General features: G+C 42.7%; 1 protein-coding gene across 1 annotated transcript in view; it reads left to right on the top strand.

Annotated features, from left to right (window-relative positions):
* The window catches only part of LOC107204406 (transmembrane protein 178B), a 31176-nt gene extending 16120 nt beyond the window's left edge, over nt 1-15056 (top strand). The window contains exon 2 of the mRNA XM_015627463.1: nt 2241-15056. Within this exon, the coding sequence (XP_015482949.1) occupies nt 2241-2491 (251 nt within the window). The 3' untranslated portion in view covers nt 2492-15056. The remainder of the gene's footprint in view (nt 1-2240) is intronic.
* Nucleotides 15057-18065: the final 3009 nt, after the last annotated feature.

Below are 18065 nucleotides of genomic sequence, written 5' to 3'. Positions count from 1 at the left end.
CATGTTCTTACTAGCAAAGAAAGGCCTTCCCTGTCATTTTCTAACCACAACCATTTGAAATGAGCCAATTCAGAGCACAGTGCCTCTGAGGCATCTTTTTTTTTTTCCCTGATCCCACAATGTACTAGTCACTCTGACATAGAACACAGCATTCTTGTCAGACATCTTCATATTATTGAATAACCTAAGTGACATAGTAAAACAAGGAAAGGACATGTGGTTTTTAATCAAACACCCTGATTTTTGACTAATGGATTGTGGGAGGGAGCTCTCCCCATTTATCCTGTTCTGTGCTTTGAAGCAGTATAGGACAACTCCAGAGCCTGGGATCTCACAAGATTGTTTTTGCAAGAATCCAGACCACTGACTGCAGACTGATGGGGTGCTGATGGGGGGCAAAAAGGCTGTTTGGAATGAAATAGGCATAGTACTACTGCAGCAGCTCACTGGTCCTCACTGGTACCCAGTGGCACTCCCGTAATATAAATATTTATGGATATCCTGGGCCATCTGGCAGCTGTTCAGTGGCTATGGGGAGGCACCTGACCTTTACAGCAGAGACTCTGACTTTCCAAAGTATAGCGGAGAAAAGCCATCCAAACAGGCACAGCAGTGATCAGAAGAGAGAACAGAGAGAGGACCATAACAGTGATCTCACAGCAGGTCCATGATAGAGATTTATAGATTTAATGCCTATGTGAGGTTGCTGCTAAATAAACAAGGTGGGTAGAGTGGAAAGTTCACATGCTTTGATGATGTGTGTATGCTCCTGACAATGCTTCCAGTTTCTGAACCAAATTGCATGTAAATTCACCAAATAATCTTACCTTTGTGTTCAGAGTGGGGAGTGTCAAATTCATTTAGTCAATACACCTGCAACTAAAAAGAGCAAAGCAGGAGAGAAACAACAGCAAAAGTGCTGCAGAAGAGAAGCAGAGCCAGGGGCAGGAAGGAGTAGAAGGAAGCAAAGGCACCGGAACACAGGATGTTTCACTTAAACTAGGCTGACTGTGACTGCTTTGGAAGATTGTGCTGGTTTAGGGATGTGACCAGGAAGAAGAGATTCCTCAGCAGCAGCTGCTAGTGAAGAGATGCAGGATGTGCTGCGCAGGTAGCACACATCACGCGTGACTGATCCATGCACGAGCAAGCGAGGAGACGCAGGACTGACCATGTGTGTCCAGCAGAACAAGTCCTGCAGGTCATCTCTTGTGGCCAGGGCTCTCCAGGGAATTCAGAGGCCCACAAAGGGAGGAATTAGAGAGGAAAAAAAAGTGCCAACTTCATGCTGACTTGAGTCGTTATCTCTTGCGGCAGGTGTGTAGCATTTGTATCTACCCATTATTTGGTGTGTGGGTGGCAATTGTGACATTTCAGGAGCTCAGAGTTTAGCTTCAATGAAGTTGGAGGCCAAAGATCAAAATTAGACTCATCTGGGTGGGATAAGGTTCAGCCTCATCTGATATGTGTGTCTTTCCATAACACCACCTGACAGAGTTATGAAGTTTGTCCTCGCAGTGTTCTCAAGAAGAAATAAGAAATGAAATATTGCTGCAGAGATGGAAAACAAGAACAGGATATTTTGAAGGTTTCAGTGACATGGCAGAGAGAATCTAGATTGAAACTGGAGTCATGCAGGAGGCGGAATCTGAATTTTGTGAAGGATTTAAAGATTTTTAAAGTGATATTTAAAAGGAGACTGCATAATGAAAAATTCTGTATTGATATAAGAAAAGAATAAAGAGAATCTCCCCCATAAGTTCAAATGTACATTTCAACAGAGCCAGAATATGTCAAGTATATTGTAATATTCCATAAAGTCTATCACTGAAAAACTGGAGTGAAACAAAAAATTTAGGGTTATTTTTCCCTCACAAAAAATGTCAAAACAAGATTATTCACTCTCTATTTGTCTAAAGCAAAGTTTTAGAAAAATCAATGGTTCCATGGAGCACTCTGGTTCCCAAGGGAGTGCTCATAATGAAAAACTGTTCCTGTTGAAGGTTCCCATACAGCTCTGTTCAGCAGCAGATCAATATTCCAGGCTCTGGTGGCACTGAGTTCTTTCCCCATGGAGCCTCCAGACGAAGCCACTCTCTGTGCAGACATCCTCCCTTAGGCACCTCCTTACTGCTTGCACCAGCTCCTCTCGGGCAGTTTGGAAAGGGTTGTGTCTATCACTCTTCTAACTTCTCTTTGTTTTTTTCCTCCCTCCTTCTCCCCTTCCCGCTCTCCTCCAGGAACCTTCTGCATCATTTCACTGTGCACGTGCGTGGCTGGAATCAACTTTGAGCTCTCCCGCTACCCCCGCTACCTGTACGGACTTCCCGACGACATCAGCCATGGCTATGGCTGGTCCATGTTCTGTGCGTGGGGGGGCCTGGGCCTCACTCTCATCTCTGGCTTCTTCTGCACTCTGGCCCCTTCTGTCCAACCTGTCCCCAGGACCAACTGCCCCAAATCTAGACCTGAGAATGGGACAGTGTGCTAAAGCAAATAGCAAACAAATACACACACACACAGAGACATATATATATATATGCCTATGTATGCCTATACATGCATATATATGTATATAAAATTATATATATATATAAAATCTCAAATTAATGCCAGTGCCAAGGTAGAGCTGAGTCCAACATGGCACTCACATCTCCACTGGACTCTGTGTTGCTTCATTCTTTCTCACAGTGATGGGAAAGCTTTTCTCTCACGTGGCTCTTCCATCCAACTCTTAACTTCAGCATCATACCTTAGAGGTCAAATGAACCTACAGTTGCACCTACCTACTGCCATTTGGGAGGGGGAACAGGGGATCCATGTGGGGAATCTGGAACCAGAATCTGTACAGGACATGGTGGGGGCAGAGGTGTGGGGGGAATGACACAAAAAGCGTGTCCATTGCAGCCAGAAGGGAAAATGCAAAGAGCAAGCAAAGGAACAAATGAAGCATTTGAGCCACTTCAACAACGTACCTCCTCAAGGCCATTATCAGAAACCCACCCAAGTTCTTTTTCTTTCTTAAAACAAAATGACAGAAGCCTGTTGTGTCATTGGTTTTGAGGTTTTGTCGGTTTTTTTTCCTCCTTTCCACAGAAAACAAAATGGACAGAATGTGTGAGGAAACATAGAAAAGCATTTTCTCTTTGCCTGCCAAACTTTAGAGAGAAGCAAACAAGTGAAAATAATAATTAATAATAATAAAAAACTAAGAAAATAAAACCAGAAAACAATAAAAATCTCCAAGAGGACATCTCAGCGGACTTTCCAACAATGCGGTTTTAATCTTCCAGCTGCCTTACATCCAGGCTTACAACCGAGGCTGAACTGCTAATGCAAATGTGGCAGAAGGCCTTTTGAAAATGCTGTGATACATGTGTGTATAACTTTTTCTTCCCTCTTACTTAATTTATTTTTTTTTTAACAAAAAGAAAAATTTAAAACATTGCAATGTGATTGTCCACTAAACCATCCATGCTGTGTTTGTGGCCCAAGACTGAGGCACTGCAGCGGCAGAAGCGTGAGGAAAGCCGTCAGGTCTGAGACAGCGCATCTTCTCTGGTGGATTTCAGCAGGTTATTGGTTTTTTTTCACGGAGCTTCTAAGAGTTCAGGATGGTGGATCCAGGGGAAGACTGACCAAGGAGAAGGGAGGTGGGGGGAGGCCTGGTAGCTGTCCTTCCTGGGGATTTGCTGGAATGTGATTTCATCAAGTTTCCCACCTGGATGTTTGAGACAACTGGGAAAAAGCCATTGCGGAGGAGGAAAAGGGAGCTAATTTCTGTAGAAGAGAAGTAAGAGATGCCTCTCATTGTGTTCATGTATGCCAAATAAGACCTTCCCACATCCTGTCTTTGGAAACTGCCCTGGTTCACTGGACATCTCCTCTCTCCATCTGGGAGAACTGTGTACAGATGGACATGAAAGGGTTAGATGCAGAGAACAGAGATCCATTTCCCATGAGCTTAAGTATTGTATGATATAAGTGTGAATCTGCAAATGGAACTCTCTCTCTTTTTTTGGTCTTTCTCTTTTTCCTGCTACTCCTTTTCCTGCTGTCTCCCTTTTCCTTCCCTCTGCTCTTCCCATCGTTCAGGTCATAGATCCCAGAAGAGCTAAACAAACAGCTGAGTCTGGAGAGGTGGGTGAATGCCATTAGGGGAAGACAAGCATTTTGGCTTTGAGGATAGTGGGTCCTTGCAGGGTACCAGTGGCTGAGGGCAAGGTGGGGAAGAAGGGCCAAGGGTGTAGGACTCTGAAGAAAGATGACTGAATTGCCATGTGCAGGAGTGAGGCACCACTGACAAATATGCAGGCAAAGGGAGACAGGGCAAAGAAAAAAGGTCTCCCAAAAACCAGTCCAACCCAACAAGCTCTTAATTCAGGGATAGTACCAGCAATCCTTTATTACATGATAGCTGCATGATATCAGTCCTCATTAGTCAATTAAAAGTCATCCTCTCCATCTAAAATATCTCACCAGGAGAAGGAGCCTGTGCCTGCTGCACAGAAATGCAGGCATTTATTTACAGGTCATACCATTTACACAGCTGGCAAGAAACAGTATTTCTTGGTTTAAAAATATCCAGCTAACAAATAATTCTTACACATGTAGTTTTATGATAGTGCTCAAAGAAACAAAGTTTCTGGAGGATATGTTGGAGTAGAGTAGATTTGGGGTTCTTCCATTCTTGCTCAGCTACCTAGCTTTTGTTTTCTGCTGTCTCCAGATTCCCCAAACATGCCAATGCCAGCTGCTAATTCAGTGTGTTCCCACTGAAGTGCCACCCCTGTCAACTGAAGTTTCACAATTTCATTTTCCATTAGAAGTGACCATGTGACCAGAGAAATTACTTGTTTATTTGAGTTGAAAATATAAGCTTTTTGAAGAAGCTTCCTTTTTAAGCAGATTGGGGTTTGGGGTTTTTTGTTTGTTTGCTTGTTTTTGGGGATTTTGTTTGTATGTTTGTTTTGGTTTTTTGTTTATTTCTTTTTCTGGGAAGGTTTTCAAATAGAATGGTTTCGAAAAGTTTTGAAATCATTTGACTGTGCAAGTGCCTACTTGGTAAGGAGGTTGATGAATTACCATTGAACAGAAGAAGGAAATTTAAAACAAAAACAGCCTTGGAGAGCTAAATGAAAGCTGAAAAACCAATAAATGGAAACCAAAAATAACCTATAAAAATGGTTAATTTCTTCAAAGCATGAAAAATTTTGAAAAAAACAACTTATTAATAAGGAATTATTAGGAAAATTACAGCTGTTTAATTAAAACAGCTTTGAATGAAAACTTTCTTCCTCCTCTGCAGTGCTGAATGTGATAGGAAAGCTGTTTCACGTAAATACAGATAGATATCTGGAGTGACACAGGAAAACCAGAGTCACAGAGGTACCTATCTGGAGTCTACCATCAGGCCCTGTGGCAGGCAGAGCAGTATAGCAGCTCCTGTGATGATGTATCCTTGTGTGGTCCATCACTGTTCACAGGGTGTATTCTACAGATACAGTTTTGAAAGAGGTATAGCAGTAAGATTTAAAGAAATGGAAGTAATTTTGCTGTTTGATGGATTTTCAAAGATTTCCTTTTTTTCTGCAGCTGGCATAAAGCCAGTTTTGCCTTGATGAAGTATTCTCTGATGGTGTTGGTTTACAAGCTGTATATAAGCCTGTGTGTCTGTCTGTGTGTGTGGCAGTGGTGGAAGAGGGTTATGGTTATTTTTTTTTGCAACAGAAAAGTGTTCACCCTGAATCTTTGGGGCAGTTCTGTGATTTTCTGCTCTAGCATAGGGTATGTAAGGCCTGTGTGGCTATGAAGCATCTTAAAATCTCCATCTGTAGCAGCAGGTGATCATGTCACCTTAATCTCCAGCTGGATCCCCAAAAGGACCTCTTGTCCAAGCACCAGTTCTCTCATTATTGCTTTAGGTAAGGGCAGAACCCCTTTGGGAGATTGTGAATTTCCCTCCATGCTCCTCGAAGACCTGGGAGGAGTCCCATGTGCTTCCATACCCCTGGATAGGGGTCAGAGCCCCACCACGCCTTCTGTGTGCTCAGACTTGTCTTTTGAGCAGGGTTGATCCAGAATACATCCAGATACAAATTTGTGATGGTTAGTGTCTCCATCTCTCCTGAGCTGAAGCACACTCACTCAGAAGCTACTCCGAGTTTCTGCATTTTGGGGTAGGCTTTAAAGTATTTTCCCTGAACAGAAATTGAAGCTTTTTTACTAGGGCGTGGTTTCTTAGTTGTAGGAGCAGCTAATTAAAAATCTGTTATCAGTGATCCCAGCATTAAGGGGCTTAACCCTGTCCATCAGATCTGCTCTGGCCAAGTGCCTAAGCAAGTGCTTTACTTGGAGCATGTGACTAATTCATTTGACTATTCATTTGTTTAATTCAAGAATGTGTTTTCCTGGATGATATTCAGCTTCCTGCAGAGTCCAGCCCACGCTCTTCTTTTCCAGTCCTTCCCCTGTAGATAAGGTGACACTCTGTCTTAGCCTGAAGAACCAGTGTGTTCTTGCTTTCCCTTTCTGTGAAGTGGAAATGCAGGATCCATATTTGGCAGGCTCTTTCCCACATGTAGCCCTTCAGGTTGCACTTCTGGGACAACAAATCTCTATGCTCCAGAGACCACAGAGCCACTGGAGTGCAGTGAAGGCAGATACCCTAAAATGCCCATCCTAAGGATGCAGGATGAATTGGCTGAACCCACTGCCATCTGCAGGCTGAGGTTTTGTGTGTAGTGACTCAGTTGTGTTGCCCTGTGACTGTAAGGAGTCAGCTGCAGGGGCTCTGCTGTCCATCCCTGCTGGGATGCTGTACATGTGAAGGGGCTATGTGGCAGCAGCACACATGCCCTGTATCCTATGTACCCTATAGTGCACCTCCTTCTTCAAGCTAAAGCTGTTTGTGTGTTAAATTTCCTGACCCATATTAGCCACCTGTATATATCATCGATCCCTTCTTCCTCTCTGCAAACACACAACTGATAAACTCATCTAAATAGTACAGCCCCTCCAGTTCTTTTTCTAGTTGGGCTTTTTTTTCTTCTACCCCAGGGACAGTCACAAGTGGATCACAAACCACCAGTGACCAGAGCAATTTCTTTGAAATACTGCTTTTGAAAAATTGACATTACTTTTTAAAATGTTATTCCAGCTGCAATAAAAAATGAAAGGGAAAAAATAGCATCCTCAGAGTCCTCTAAACAGAGGATCCTCATCCTCCCAGGAGTGAATTGTGAGAGTGCAGGTATCCTGCTTTCCTGTGGATGCAAGTCATTTGGGACCATTTTTAGCTATGTGCCGTTCAGTGGATGGTGAATAAAACAAAGCTGGTGAAGGAGGAGATTGATGTGCAGGGGCTGTCTCAGATTCCCAAGCATTCCTGGAAGACTGTGTCTCCATGGCTGTCCATTTACCCACCGTGCAGTGCCTCTGAATCAGGCTCATCCCTGGAGCCCCACTAATAAGCAGAGCTCAGAAGAAAATCACTGTAATCTGTCCTTAATTCTTGAGCGCCACGCTAACTGCCAGCAGCGAAATGGAGGGAAAATAATATGTTACCAAGTATAGCTTAAATAAAGACACACATTATTTGGGCTCTTTCTTCTCTGTATCTCTACATAGGCCTCGAAGGGCTACAGGAGTGCTCAGGCACATTCACACAAACAACCACTGCATTTTCTTGCCCCCAAGTTTCTCACCCCTTCGTGGTCCACACTGCCGTGCTCATCCAGCCAGCAAGGGAAGACTCGAGGTGAAAGACTGAGACAGTTCTGAATGATTGCCAGGCACCAACGACAGGCAAAGAGTAAAAAATGGGCACGAAACACAAACAGCATATAAAGATTAGTCACAGGTGATCTTCTAAGGTCAGGAACCATCAAAAAAACCTAAAGCTTGATTGCTAACTCCAGATCCATATAAAATCTTGGTTTTGCCAGTTTAAGGTGAAAAATCAAAAACCAGGGCTTAGCTCAAAACTTATAGTCCATTGTTTCCAGTCATGGCCAGGAATATAACACAATTATTCCATAGTCTGTTGAGGTTCTTAGAAAGCTCAGGTGCCTTAGAAAATGTTTTAGTGCTGTCTTGGTTAACATCAAAAATGAAATGTGTGCTTATACACTCACAACATCTATTCTTTGGCTTTAGAAAGGAAGTCATCAGATGCCCCTCCCTCCCTCCCTGGCACTCCCCCAGTTCAATTTAGGGTTTCTATCCTGTGTGCCCCACTAACACCACAATCAAGCAGCCTTCTTCAGAGCCATAATTAGAGATTGCAACATTTTGACAACAAATGCTGCTGGTGCCAGGGGGCTCTGAGAAGCTTTGTGTTGACATCAGTTGGAGAACTGGAGCCTGATACAGTGCTGTCAATTTAATTACAGTATGCCTTGCACAAGTTTAGGATTTAACTTGAGAAAGAGTCTAGATGACTGCCTCAATAAAGGCCACAAGAGGGAAATTAAATTCTGGTCACCTCTAGTAAAGCATTCCAGAATCACAGATCAATTGTCCTTTCCTCGCTCAGGAAAGACTTTAAATGAAAATATCACTCTCAGATAGATTATCCCCAGGGGAAAGTGGGAGAGTGAAAAAAAAGGAGACCCAACAGCAGTTGCTTCAGAACTGGTGGAATTCTGTGAGAATACTCCAATGTCACCCTCAGCATTAGCAGCAGGAATTGTCAGTCCCTTATAGGACTGCACTTTTATATTCTTCCTTCACTGATTAACACTCCTGCACAGTGGCAAAAAGTGACTTCCAAAGTGTTCCTGCATAGGGTGTATATAAATGGGCACCCTCCCTCCCTTCTTTCCTTAAACACACACGTGCACATCCCACATGATGTGAATGCCAGGAACCTGTAAAAGTGTCCAATATAAGCAGAAAATATATAGCAAAATGCAGCATGATTGTTCTTGTTCTTTTACACTTAACTCAGGAGTTGCAAGGCAGTTCAGATGCCATCTGTGTCCCTGTTGGGTTGTGCACGCAGATCACATGCAAACTCTCTGCTGGAGATGCATGAGGAAGCACAGTACAACTGGGATAAATTTGGTATTTTCCATCAAAAAGTGATTGGCTATTTAAGGAAAAGTTTCCAGTGTATCCCCTCCAAATCAGGAATGTTTACAATCCCCTAGTGTAGCGATCCCACCGTGCCAAGAGGCAGTGCCATGGCAGGACACCCCTGAGCCTGCACAGGGCTTGTGCAGGTTGTTGGCAGCACAAAGACTGTGGTTGAAGCTTCTGGGCAGAGCAGGGAGCTTCACATCCCGTGGGTCTGAGCCCTACCTGCAGCAGTAGGACACAGGAATATCTCTGTAAAGGCAGTTCCTTCAAGTGGCCTCATTACTATGCCAGTGGGTCAGAAATACTCAAGCAGCAACAGCAGTTCTGCAGTAGCTGAGATAAAGAGCTAAGCCTTCAAAAACCTGTGGGTTTTGCCCCAGTTTCAAAACTATGCAGACTCCAAGGAGTGTGACTCAGTTATGGCTTAGTCTCCTGAGGCCAGATACACCAAACAGCTTCAGTACCCAATTCCTCTTCAGACACTGAGTAAAACACTAAGTGCTTTTGGTGCCTACATGTTTTTTTAAAAAAACTTACACACTCCTAATTTGCTTAAACTCTCATGATGTTTTATCTCAAGAAGAGTTTTCTTCTGTCTGTAGAGCATAAGGCTGTATTTTTTTTTTTTACAAAGAGCTATTCATTAACAATGTAGATCATAAGAAAAAGGTTCGAGTAATCAGAACAACAAAAGTGCAGCCTTAGACTGTTCAGTTAGAGCGTACTGAATTATTTATAACTCCTGGGCACCAACAGCAATCCCAGATATCTCATTTAAACTGTTACTATTTTTACTTGGCAATTTCCATCACTTAGAGTGTTTAAATCCATGTATTTGTGGTTTGATCTTTTGCAGGACAAAATTTCCCTTACTTACACAGAAAAGCATATTTGGGAACTTTTGAAGGTATTTTTCTGCAGTAACTTTAATTATTTTAAAGCCTTTTGAGGCCTAGTATGACAGATGTTACAACTTTCAAAACTGTAAACTGTATCTAAAATGGGCTTGAACTTTCAGTTCTTAAAATCCTCTTTGATTACAGGTCATTTGGATCAAGGAGAAATTTCTTTCATTAGCAGATGTAAGACTGAGTCCTATTTATATGTACATGTGATGAGGGGACTTGGGTAAGGGGGCTGCACTTCTATGTCAGCCCACTTAAGGATCTTTTGCATAGATGTAGGAAAAGTCACTGCTAAGTCACTCCAACTTTCTACCAATCTCTTTTTGTAAAAAGCAACCATTTTACTTGTGTGTGGCTGGAATAAAGCATTATTAAATCTAGCCCATAGGCTGACACACATATACTTGTATATATGTGTATATTTGTATATATATTTGTAAATTTATGAAAAATATCCATATCATCATGATTGCCTGAAATAACCTGAGGTTAATGTACAGATTTTCAGGCAAAGGACTGGGTTTTCTTCACAATCCTCATGTATCTCAGTTTTAAACCAAAACAAACTAAAAAGTACTATTTCCCAGGAAAATCCTCATTTTGCCATTGAACCAGTTGAGGAGGGGTACCACACTTAAGCCAATGGCATGCACATCCACACACGTACGTCCAGTCAAAGAACTGGGTCTCAAGGGCTTTTTTAAGGAAAAGGAATGGACTGAAAAAGCAATGGTAGGACTTCTGTTCAGCATTAGCTCTCTCAATTGATTCTCTTGTCCTTTATTAGGAGGCCCTTTGTACAGATGCTGTTCTCTTTAGGTGTACATTTGGGAGGAGCGCCTTGGTCTGTGACACTGAGACACTGAAAGGCCAGGATTTTCTGACCTGCCTTTGTCCTCATTAACCTTAGACACTTAACTGAGTTCATGATGTTAATGGGCCCATCTCCCTTGGCTTCTTGTACAGGTAGGGAAGAGAGACAGTTGCTTACAGGTGGTGACCTAGGAAAACTGACATCTAAGATTTAGGAGCTCCTTCTTGCTTCATGCAATGATCGCTCACCTGCCTTGGGTGATCCAAAGATCTTAAAAGATCTTAAATCCTGGGGAGGTGAACCAGGTACCTAGTGCAGAAGAGTATCCATATGGAGATCAGCCATGTCTGTGTGCTTTGGGTGCATGGCCTGGGTTCACCTGTAAAATACAGGTTTTAATTGCGAAATCCAGTTGGAACAAAAGGAGATGTTCACAACAGCCTTCCCCTCCCAAACTGCAACATGATTGCAAAGGATAGGGCTTGTCCCAACCCCTGGAAATAGCATTTGAGGTGAGTGCCTTGTGATGGCCTCCAGGCACAGATGCCTGGGTGAACCCAGTGCTGGAGGTCAGAGGTCTTTGGTCCGAACTCTTCACCTTTCTCTGCCAGTCCTGCGCATTGCTGAAGCAGTTCAAAGAGTAAATTTAAATGTTTGAACAGCTGAGCTGCTCAAAGGTTACTTTTCTTGCTTTATCCCCAAGCTGGACTGAAAAAGTCATCTAGCTGGTAGTGATAATCAAAAAATTCTCCTCCAAGATACAGTCTGGGTAGTTTCATATTCTTTTTTTCAATGTTAATAACTGCTTTACAAACAGCTTACATGGAGATTAAAGAGATTGCAATTTCATCCCTTATTGTTGGGATTATTCTTGTCCTCAGAAAAACCAAGATGAGGACTCAAAAAGAGGATGAACTGTGGCTGTATTATTCAGAAAGCTGCTTTGACAAGACTGAACATATATCTCCATCTCATGGTGAGTCTCTCAGAGCCAAAATTTGGAATTGCATATTGATAGCGAGTCTACCTAGAAGGACCAGCAATTTAATCTAGTATTAGAACTTTGAAACTCTTGTATAGTCCCATATATTACCTGAATAAAAGAAACAGTCAGAGGAGTGGAGAAATTAGACTGATTTCTGAAAACTCTAAGGCTAAGTGAACTTTGGATCTTGTACCAATTTATGGTCACTACTATTTGTTTCTACTGCTAAATTTAAGTCAGTGACTCAACAATCTTCACCCATCTCTCAGAACAACTTTATTTTTAAAAATATTGTTAAGGTTTTGACAAGAGGCGCTTCAGCTGACCTGCAGGGAATTGTAAAATAAAGATCCAATACTGTGTACTAGTACTTAGGGAAAGGCTTTAGTTAGAAAGTGGAAGATAAAGCTGAGTTCCAGGGATCAAATGTTATTTTTCAGCATGGTACTACCTTGCCCAAGCTGTAGTGTGTCATCTTGACATTATTCTCCTGTTCTCCCTTTCCCTTTTTTGAGGAGTAAGATATGTATCTTTGTCTCCCTCTCTTCCTTTTCCTCCCTGTGTGTAAGAATACAGACATACTTCCTGTAAAGACATTTTTCTCTAAATTTCATTCCATACCAGCTCTTGCATATGTGACTGTTTTGTTATTTGAGATGTCTGTGATAAAGAAATAAAGGCTTTAAGAGTGAACTCTGGAAATGAGAAGGAGCTTGAGAATATATCAAATTTACGGATGCAGCACCATTTTCTGCAAGATTTTTTAGAATGTTCCTAAATTCTCATCATCACTCTTTTGCCCTCCCTCTCTGTGAGAGGGATGAGGAAGGCACTGGGATGTGGGACTCTCAAAAGTTGCTCTTTAAACTGTTGACTCACAGCGTCCCGCAAGGATTTTGCAGGTTTTTCAGAGTTTTAGTGTCAAAGAAAACCTCCTTTTAAAAAGTCAATGCACAGCATCACATGGGAGGAGGTTCTAAGGGGCGACTCCATACCAGTTTATCTTTGTTTCCCATTCTTTACAACAGTCCTGGCATACAGCCATGCACATTCTCCTCCCTTCTGGGTTCACTTTGCCGAGATGTGGCTTGCCAAGGGGGGTGTGCCTGACCTCCCACCCCCATGATGCACTTGGATTATCTTCTTGGATAACTTTCCACTTTCTCTCAAAAAACCCATCTCACGTCCTAATGAGAGCTGTAAGCACTCCTGTGACCCTGCCACAGAGAGCAAATGCCCAGGCTCCAGGGGACAGAGCAGTGCCTGGCAGTGGGGTGATCCTGGGGGTAAGGAAGGAGAATGGGTGGAGCTCTCAGGACACCAGAGCTCCAGTGTCACCTTCCCCTGTGAGCTCTGCTGCTGCTCATGAACCTCTGGGCCAGTTCAGAGCAAGGGTCTGACCCTCACTCTCCCACTTGTGCCCATGGGAAATGTGTGTGGATGTGCAAAACACGTCTATGTGAGGGCACAAGTGCTGGGTACAAGGAGCAGAGAGAAACCAGACACACTGGACTCCCCACCATCCACTGTGGACACATCTCACAAAGATATTTGCTCTTCAGGATTTCTGCTGACCCAAGTAATATTCAGCTTAACCACATGCTACCACACTGGCCAGAAGTTTTTGAAGGATTTCCCTTTCTTGACTTTCTCATTGGTCCTTTTTTCCTTAGGTTTTTTTTTTCCCTTGCTCAGAAGAAATGAAGCTGTTCCCATAATCATCCTTGATGATGATGAAAGTTGCAGTCATCATTGTTTCTAATTGACAGTTTGGGAAGCTTAGGATAATAATTCACTTAAATGCCTGCAAATTGAAGTATGTCAGCACTTTCCTAGGACATTCCCAAGTAAAATAATATGACTGGTACAGGACATTTGTCATCTTGGCCAGCTGTTTATGTTTCCTCTAAGTGCAGCACACACACATCAAAGCTGGATTAAGAAAGACCCAGAATGACACAATACTCAGGCATATTCAGAGAAATGCAGCAATACATCACATTTATCTGGCGTATTTTCGCTATAGAAAATTTTATGAGTCCCATCAGACCTATCTGAGGCAGGTAGGTATTATAGCCATTTTGGAGATGGGAAGCCAAAAGCCTGGGAAAAGACCTTCTATTAAGTGGTTTGATGCCCCCTCACAAGTTCTACCAGCTGCAGGTGGAGCCCTCTCGTTCTAGCACTTTTGAAAATCCAGACTGCAGCTGGGTTTACTCAAATCTGTGGTGGCTGTAAATGGGAAAGCCAGGATTAGGACACTCAGGATCCTGATTTCTTCAGAGCACTGCTACAGAGCTTAGATCCCACAAAGCACTTGCCTAATTTCAAGCATAAATTTCCCATTAAGGATGCTTTTGTCATGTTTAAAGCTAGGTACATGCCTAAGTGCTTTGCTAGATGGGAATTACATTGAAATATATAAAACTTTAACATATTTTGAAAAGTCCAAAACCATATCCATTTCTGATTATGGTTTGGGCATTGTAAAGAATATTTGAGCTCTGTTTGCAGCTGCTCAATCAAGTGGAGCGCTTTTTAGCCAATACACACAGAGTTTTATGACTTTTGAGTAGTAACATCCAGTTGTCAGAAGTAATAGAGAGTGACATGTCCTGTGAGGTTGGGACCTCTGTGCTGCTGTAAGGGGCGAAGTGGCTCCTGTGGCCATCGGTGCTAACAATACATCAACAACCACTGACTATTTTGTTAGGTTCTTCTGGTGAGATATGCGTGTGGTGGCTAATTTCACAAGTAGTGTGACATCAAGTGTAGTGTACTTTTCCATTTCTTCCTGTAATCTGTTGCAGCAGAGGTGATCAGAATTTGTTTAAACATGAAACACCCCCAAATTTCTTGTTCTGTTAATCCAAGGTGCTAATCTGGAGATACACGGGTGTTTGTGTTTGTGCATCAGTGTTTGCAGGACTGTGGCCCTGAAGGAACATTTTACTGGCAGAGTTAAGGTCAGGGAACTAATAGGGAGAATGAACAAACCCCTATAATTTTGAAAGACAAGAGTTGCAGAAAGCATCACAGGACTTTGCTGAAAAACTGGCTACATCTTACAATTTCCTTTTTGTTTGATTTGTTTTGGTTTTGGTTTTATTCAGATTGGCACAGAATACTGTATTTCCATCAATTAAAATCTTGTCTGGTAACTAACTAAACAACTTGTTCATGGAAAATTAAAAAAAATAATAAGTAAACTGTCAGTTGTGGAATGTAAACTGATTAAACAAATAAAAAAAAATCATGTTGTGTGTTTTAAGAGGTTGTGTCTGCTTGTGTCAGGAATGGGACCGGACACCTCTCACCATCCCCTTCCTCACAGAAGGATGTAGGATAAAGAGCAAAACTGGGAGGGGGGTGGTGTCTGAGTTATGGGGTACTGGAAATGCTCTCTGAAAACTAACAGCAATAAAGATTAGATGGCTTCTGATGGGAATCACTGTACAAAACATTACAAAACATAAGCAGGATCTCAACGTGGCTGTTTATGGGGAGGTTTTCTGTCTGTCAGAGAAGGAAGGGATTGATTCCTGCTGGAGCACTGCATGTGCTCTAATACCATCAATATCTTTTTGGAGCCATTTAATGTGTTGAAGTATGTGATTTGATTGAAATGTAAAGAGACATCAGAGTAGTTTAGCTCCCACCTTCCCCCAGAAAATAAACAAGTGAATATGGATTGGAGCCCGTCGGGTCTCCAGTGCTCAGCTGTAAGGGCTTCAGGAAACCTGGCAGGCACAAGGCTGCTGATGTTAGCGCTTCCTCACTGCACTTGTGACCTCAGGCCAGCAACAATGCAGCAGACAATCATGCAGCAGACAGACAATCCTGCCTCAGACACACACGTAAGGCTTCTCTTGTGCACACGTGCATCATGCACACACGTGTACAGCCAGAGTTGGGCTGCAGGTGTCCCAGGCTGAACACCCAATCCAGGGTATTCATAACAAATGGAAAGGTATCAAAGCTACCCCAAATGTATAGAAAATAAATTCAAATAAATACACAAAGGTGCTTGTAAGTGTCCTAGCAGAAGAAAAGCAAAAGAGTGGATCAAAGAGAAAAGCACAAATACTATTTTTTTTTAAATTATTGAATTTTAAATGAGTTTATCTAGAACTAAACTATTAAAAAAATGATGACAAGGTATTTTTAAACACAATTATTTTGTTGGTTATGGTGTTAAATATCAAAAATGTCTGTGTTGACTCTTTTTGCCAGATTTAGGCATTGTATCTAAAAAGACCTGACAGTCAAAAATTAGGAGGCACCTCATGGTTCTTCCTAGGCTGACTGTTTTTTTGGGACAGACTTTGGGCTGTAGCAAAACAAAGAGTTTCCTTCAGTTTTCAGGATGGAGTACCTCCTGACCCCAAAGCAGTCCCATCTAAAATACCAGTGGTAGTAAGGAACCAAATGAAGGATCAGAAGGGAGAAGTGTAAAAGAAAATTCTCTGTCAAAAACCCCATCAGTACTGGTATAAATTCCTTGACCTCTTCCCTGGCACTAATGGCTGAGGAAGGGAGAAATCTTGGTGGTATACTAAACACAGAACTCCAAGAATGTGCCTATTTTTGCCACATTTTGAGAGAAGCCACTTGCACTGCTGGTGCTTATGACACGCCTGCTGCTGCAAATAAAATCTGTGGGGCGAAGCAGAGAGCAGGAGCAGGGAAGAACTGGCTGGTAGTGCAGAAGCTGGTGTGAAAAACTAGGTTCACTCGCTTAATAGATTTTAAGAGGTTTAATATAAACAAAAAGACAATTAGGAAAAAAAGACAATAAAGCAAAGGGTTAAAACGGCCGGGTACCTTGGTGCGCTGCCAAGAACACACCTAGTATCTTTGGAACACTCCTTTTATCCCATCCTGCTGTGGGGTTTTAATGCATATTCAAACTTTTCCAATAAGTATTTTACATGGCTATGCCCTGGGTCTGCCTTTTTAGAGCATGCATCTTAAAGATTTTATTTCCCTTTATCACATTTTTATTTGGGCTGGGATTCCTTCTTCTGCAGGCCGTTGGTGTTGATAGCAGCCTGGGCCTCATCATCTGTTTCCTGCAGGTTATCTTGCTTTGTATAGACAGGACCAAGCCCTGACATCCAAAATTCTTCTTGACCTTCGCCTAAAACTTGATAGCAGGAGAAAACAAGAAAAAGACATAGCAAAAGCATATAACATATAACATTCATCTTAATAATTGCGAAAAGCCAATATCACAATATGAATTCGTAACACTGGCAACCCCCACAAGGCAAATGAAGGGAGCAGGGGTGTTACAGGGACATATCCAGCAACATGACGTGTCAAAACTGTGAAAAACGAGGTTCACTCTCCTGTTAAATTTTAAAAGGTTTGATAAAGACAATAAGAGACAGAAAATAAAGCAAAGAGTAATGGCCGGGTGCCTTGGTGTGCTGCCAAGAGCACACCTGATATCTTTGGAACACTCATTTTATCCCATCCTGCTGAGGGGGTTTAATATTCAAACTTTTCCAAGAAGTATTTTGCATGACCACTCCCCAGTTCTGCCTTTTTAGAAGCCGTAGAAGTTTGATTTCTTCTGATCACCATTTTATTTGGGCTGGGGTTCCTTCCTCTGCAAGCGGTCAGTGCTGATAACAGCCTGGGCCCCATTGTCTTGTCCATTGGGGTCATCTTGCTTTGTACAGAGGGACACAGCCCTAACATCCAAAATTCTTCTTCACCTAAAACTTGCTAGCAAGAGAGAAAGAAAAGACATAGCAAAAGCATGTAACATATAACATTCATCCTAACGCTTGCCAAAAAGCCAGTATGACAATATGAATTCACAACTAAACCTTTTGGATGAAGCATCTCCTGTCCTTGTCCACTCCTGCCCGTGCCCCCAGGCACAGCCGCCCAGCCATCCTCATCTGCTCAGTGACACCGCTCACGTTCAGCAGCGATGCCGGTGCTGGGGGCTGCTCGGCTCTTTGCTCTCTGCCATCAGCAGGGGAAACGTGATTCATCTGTGCTAAAAATGGAAGTCTGCAGAGCCTGCTGTGTGGCAAGGGAGAAAGCAGGTGCCCTCTCTTGTGCCAGCCATGGCACGGAAAGCCTCAGGAGTGCGGCCGCAGGGGCAGAGGGCTCAGCTGCACGGCGCCTGTACGGGGAAGGGGGAAGAAGAACACGAATTTAAAAAGCCAGCTGGTCCTTGAAGGTTGAGCTAGAGCTGCTGTCATGGAAGGGCTTGTATTTCAGAAAGGAAGTGGCCTGACTACAAGGAAGATTTATGCATAAA

This window comes from Parus major, chromosome 1A, assembly GCF_001522545.3.
Source record: "Parus major isolate Abel chromosome 1A, Parus_major1.1, whole genome shotgun sequence".
In the NCBI taxonomy this organism is placed as follows: Eukaryota; Metazoa; Chordata; class Aves; order Passeriformes; family Paridae; genus Parus; species Parus major.
This window is presented reverse-complemented; position numbering and strand designations above follow the sequence as displayed.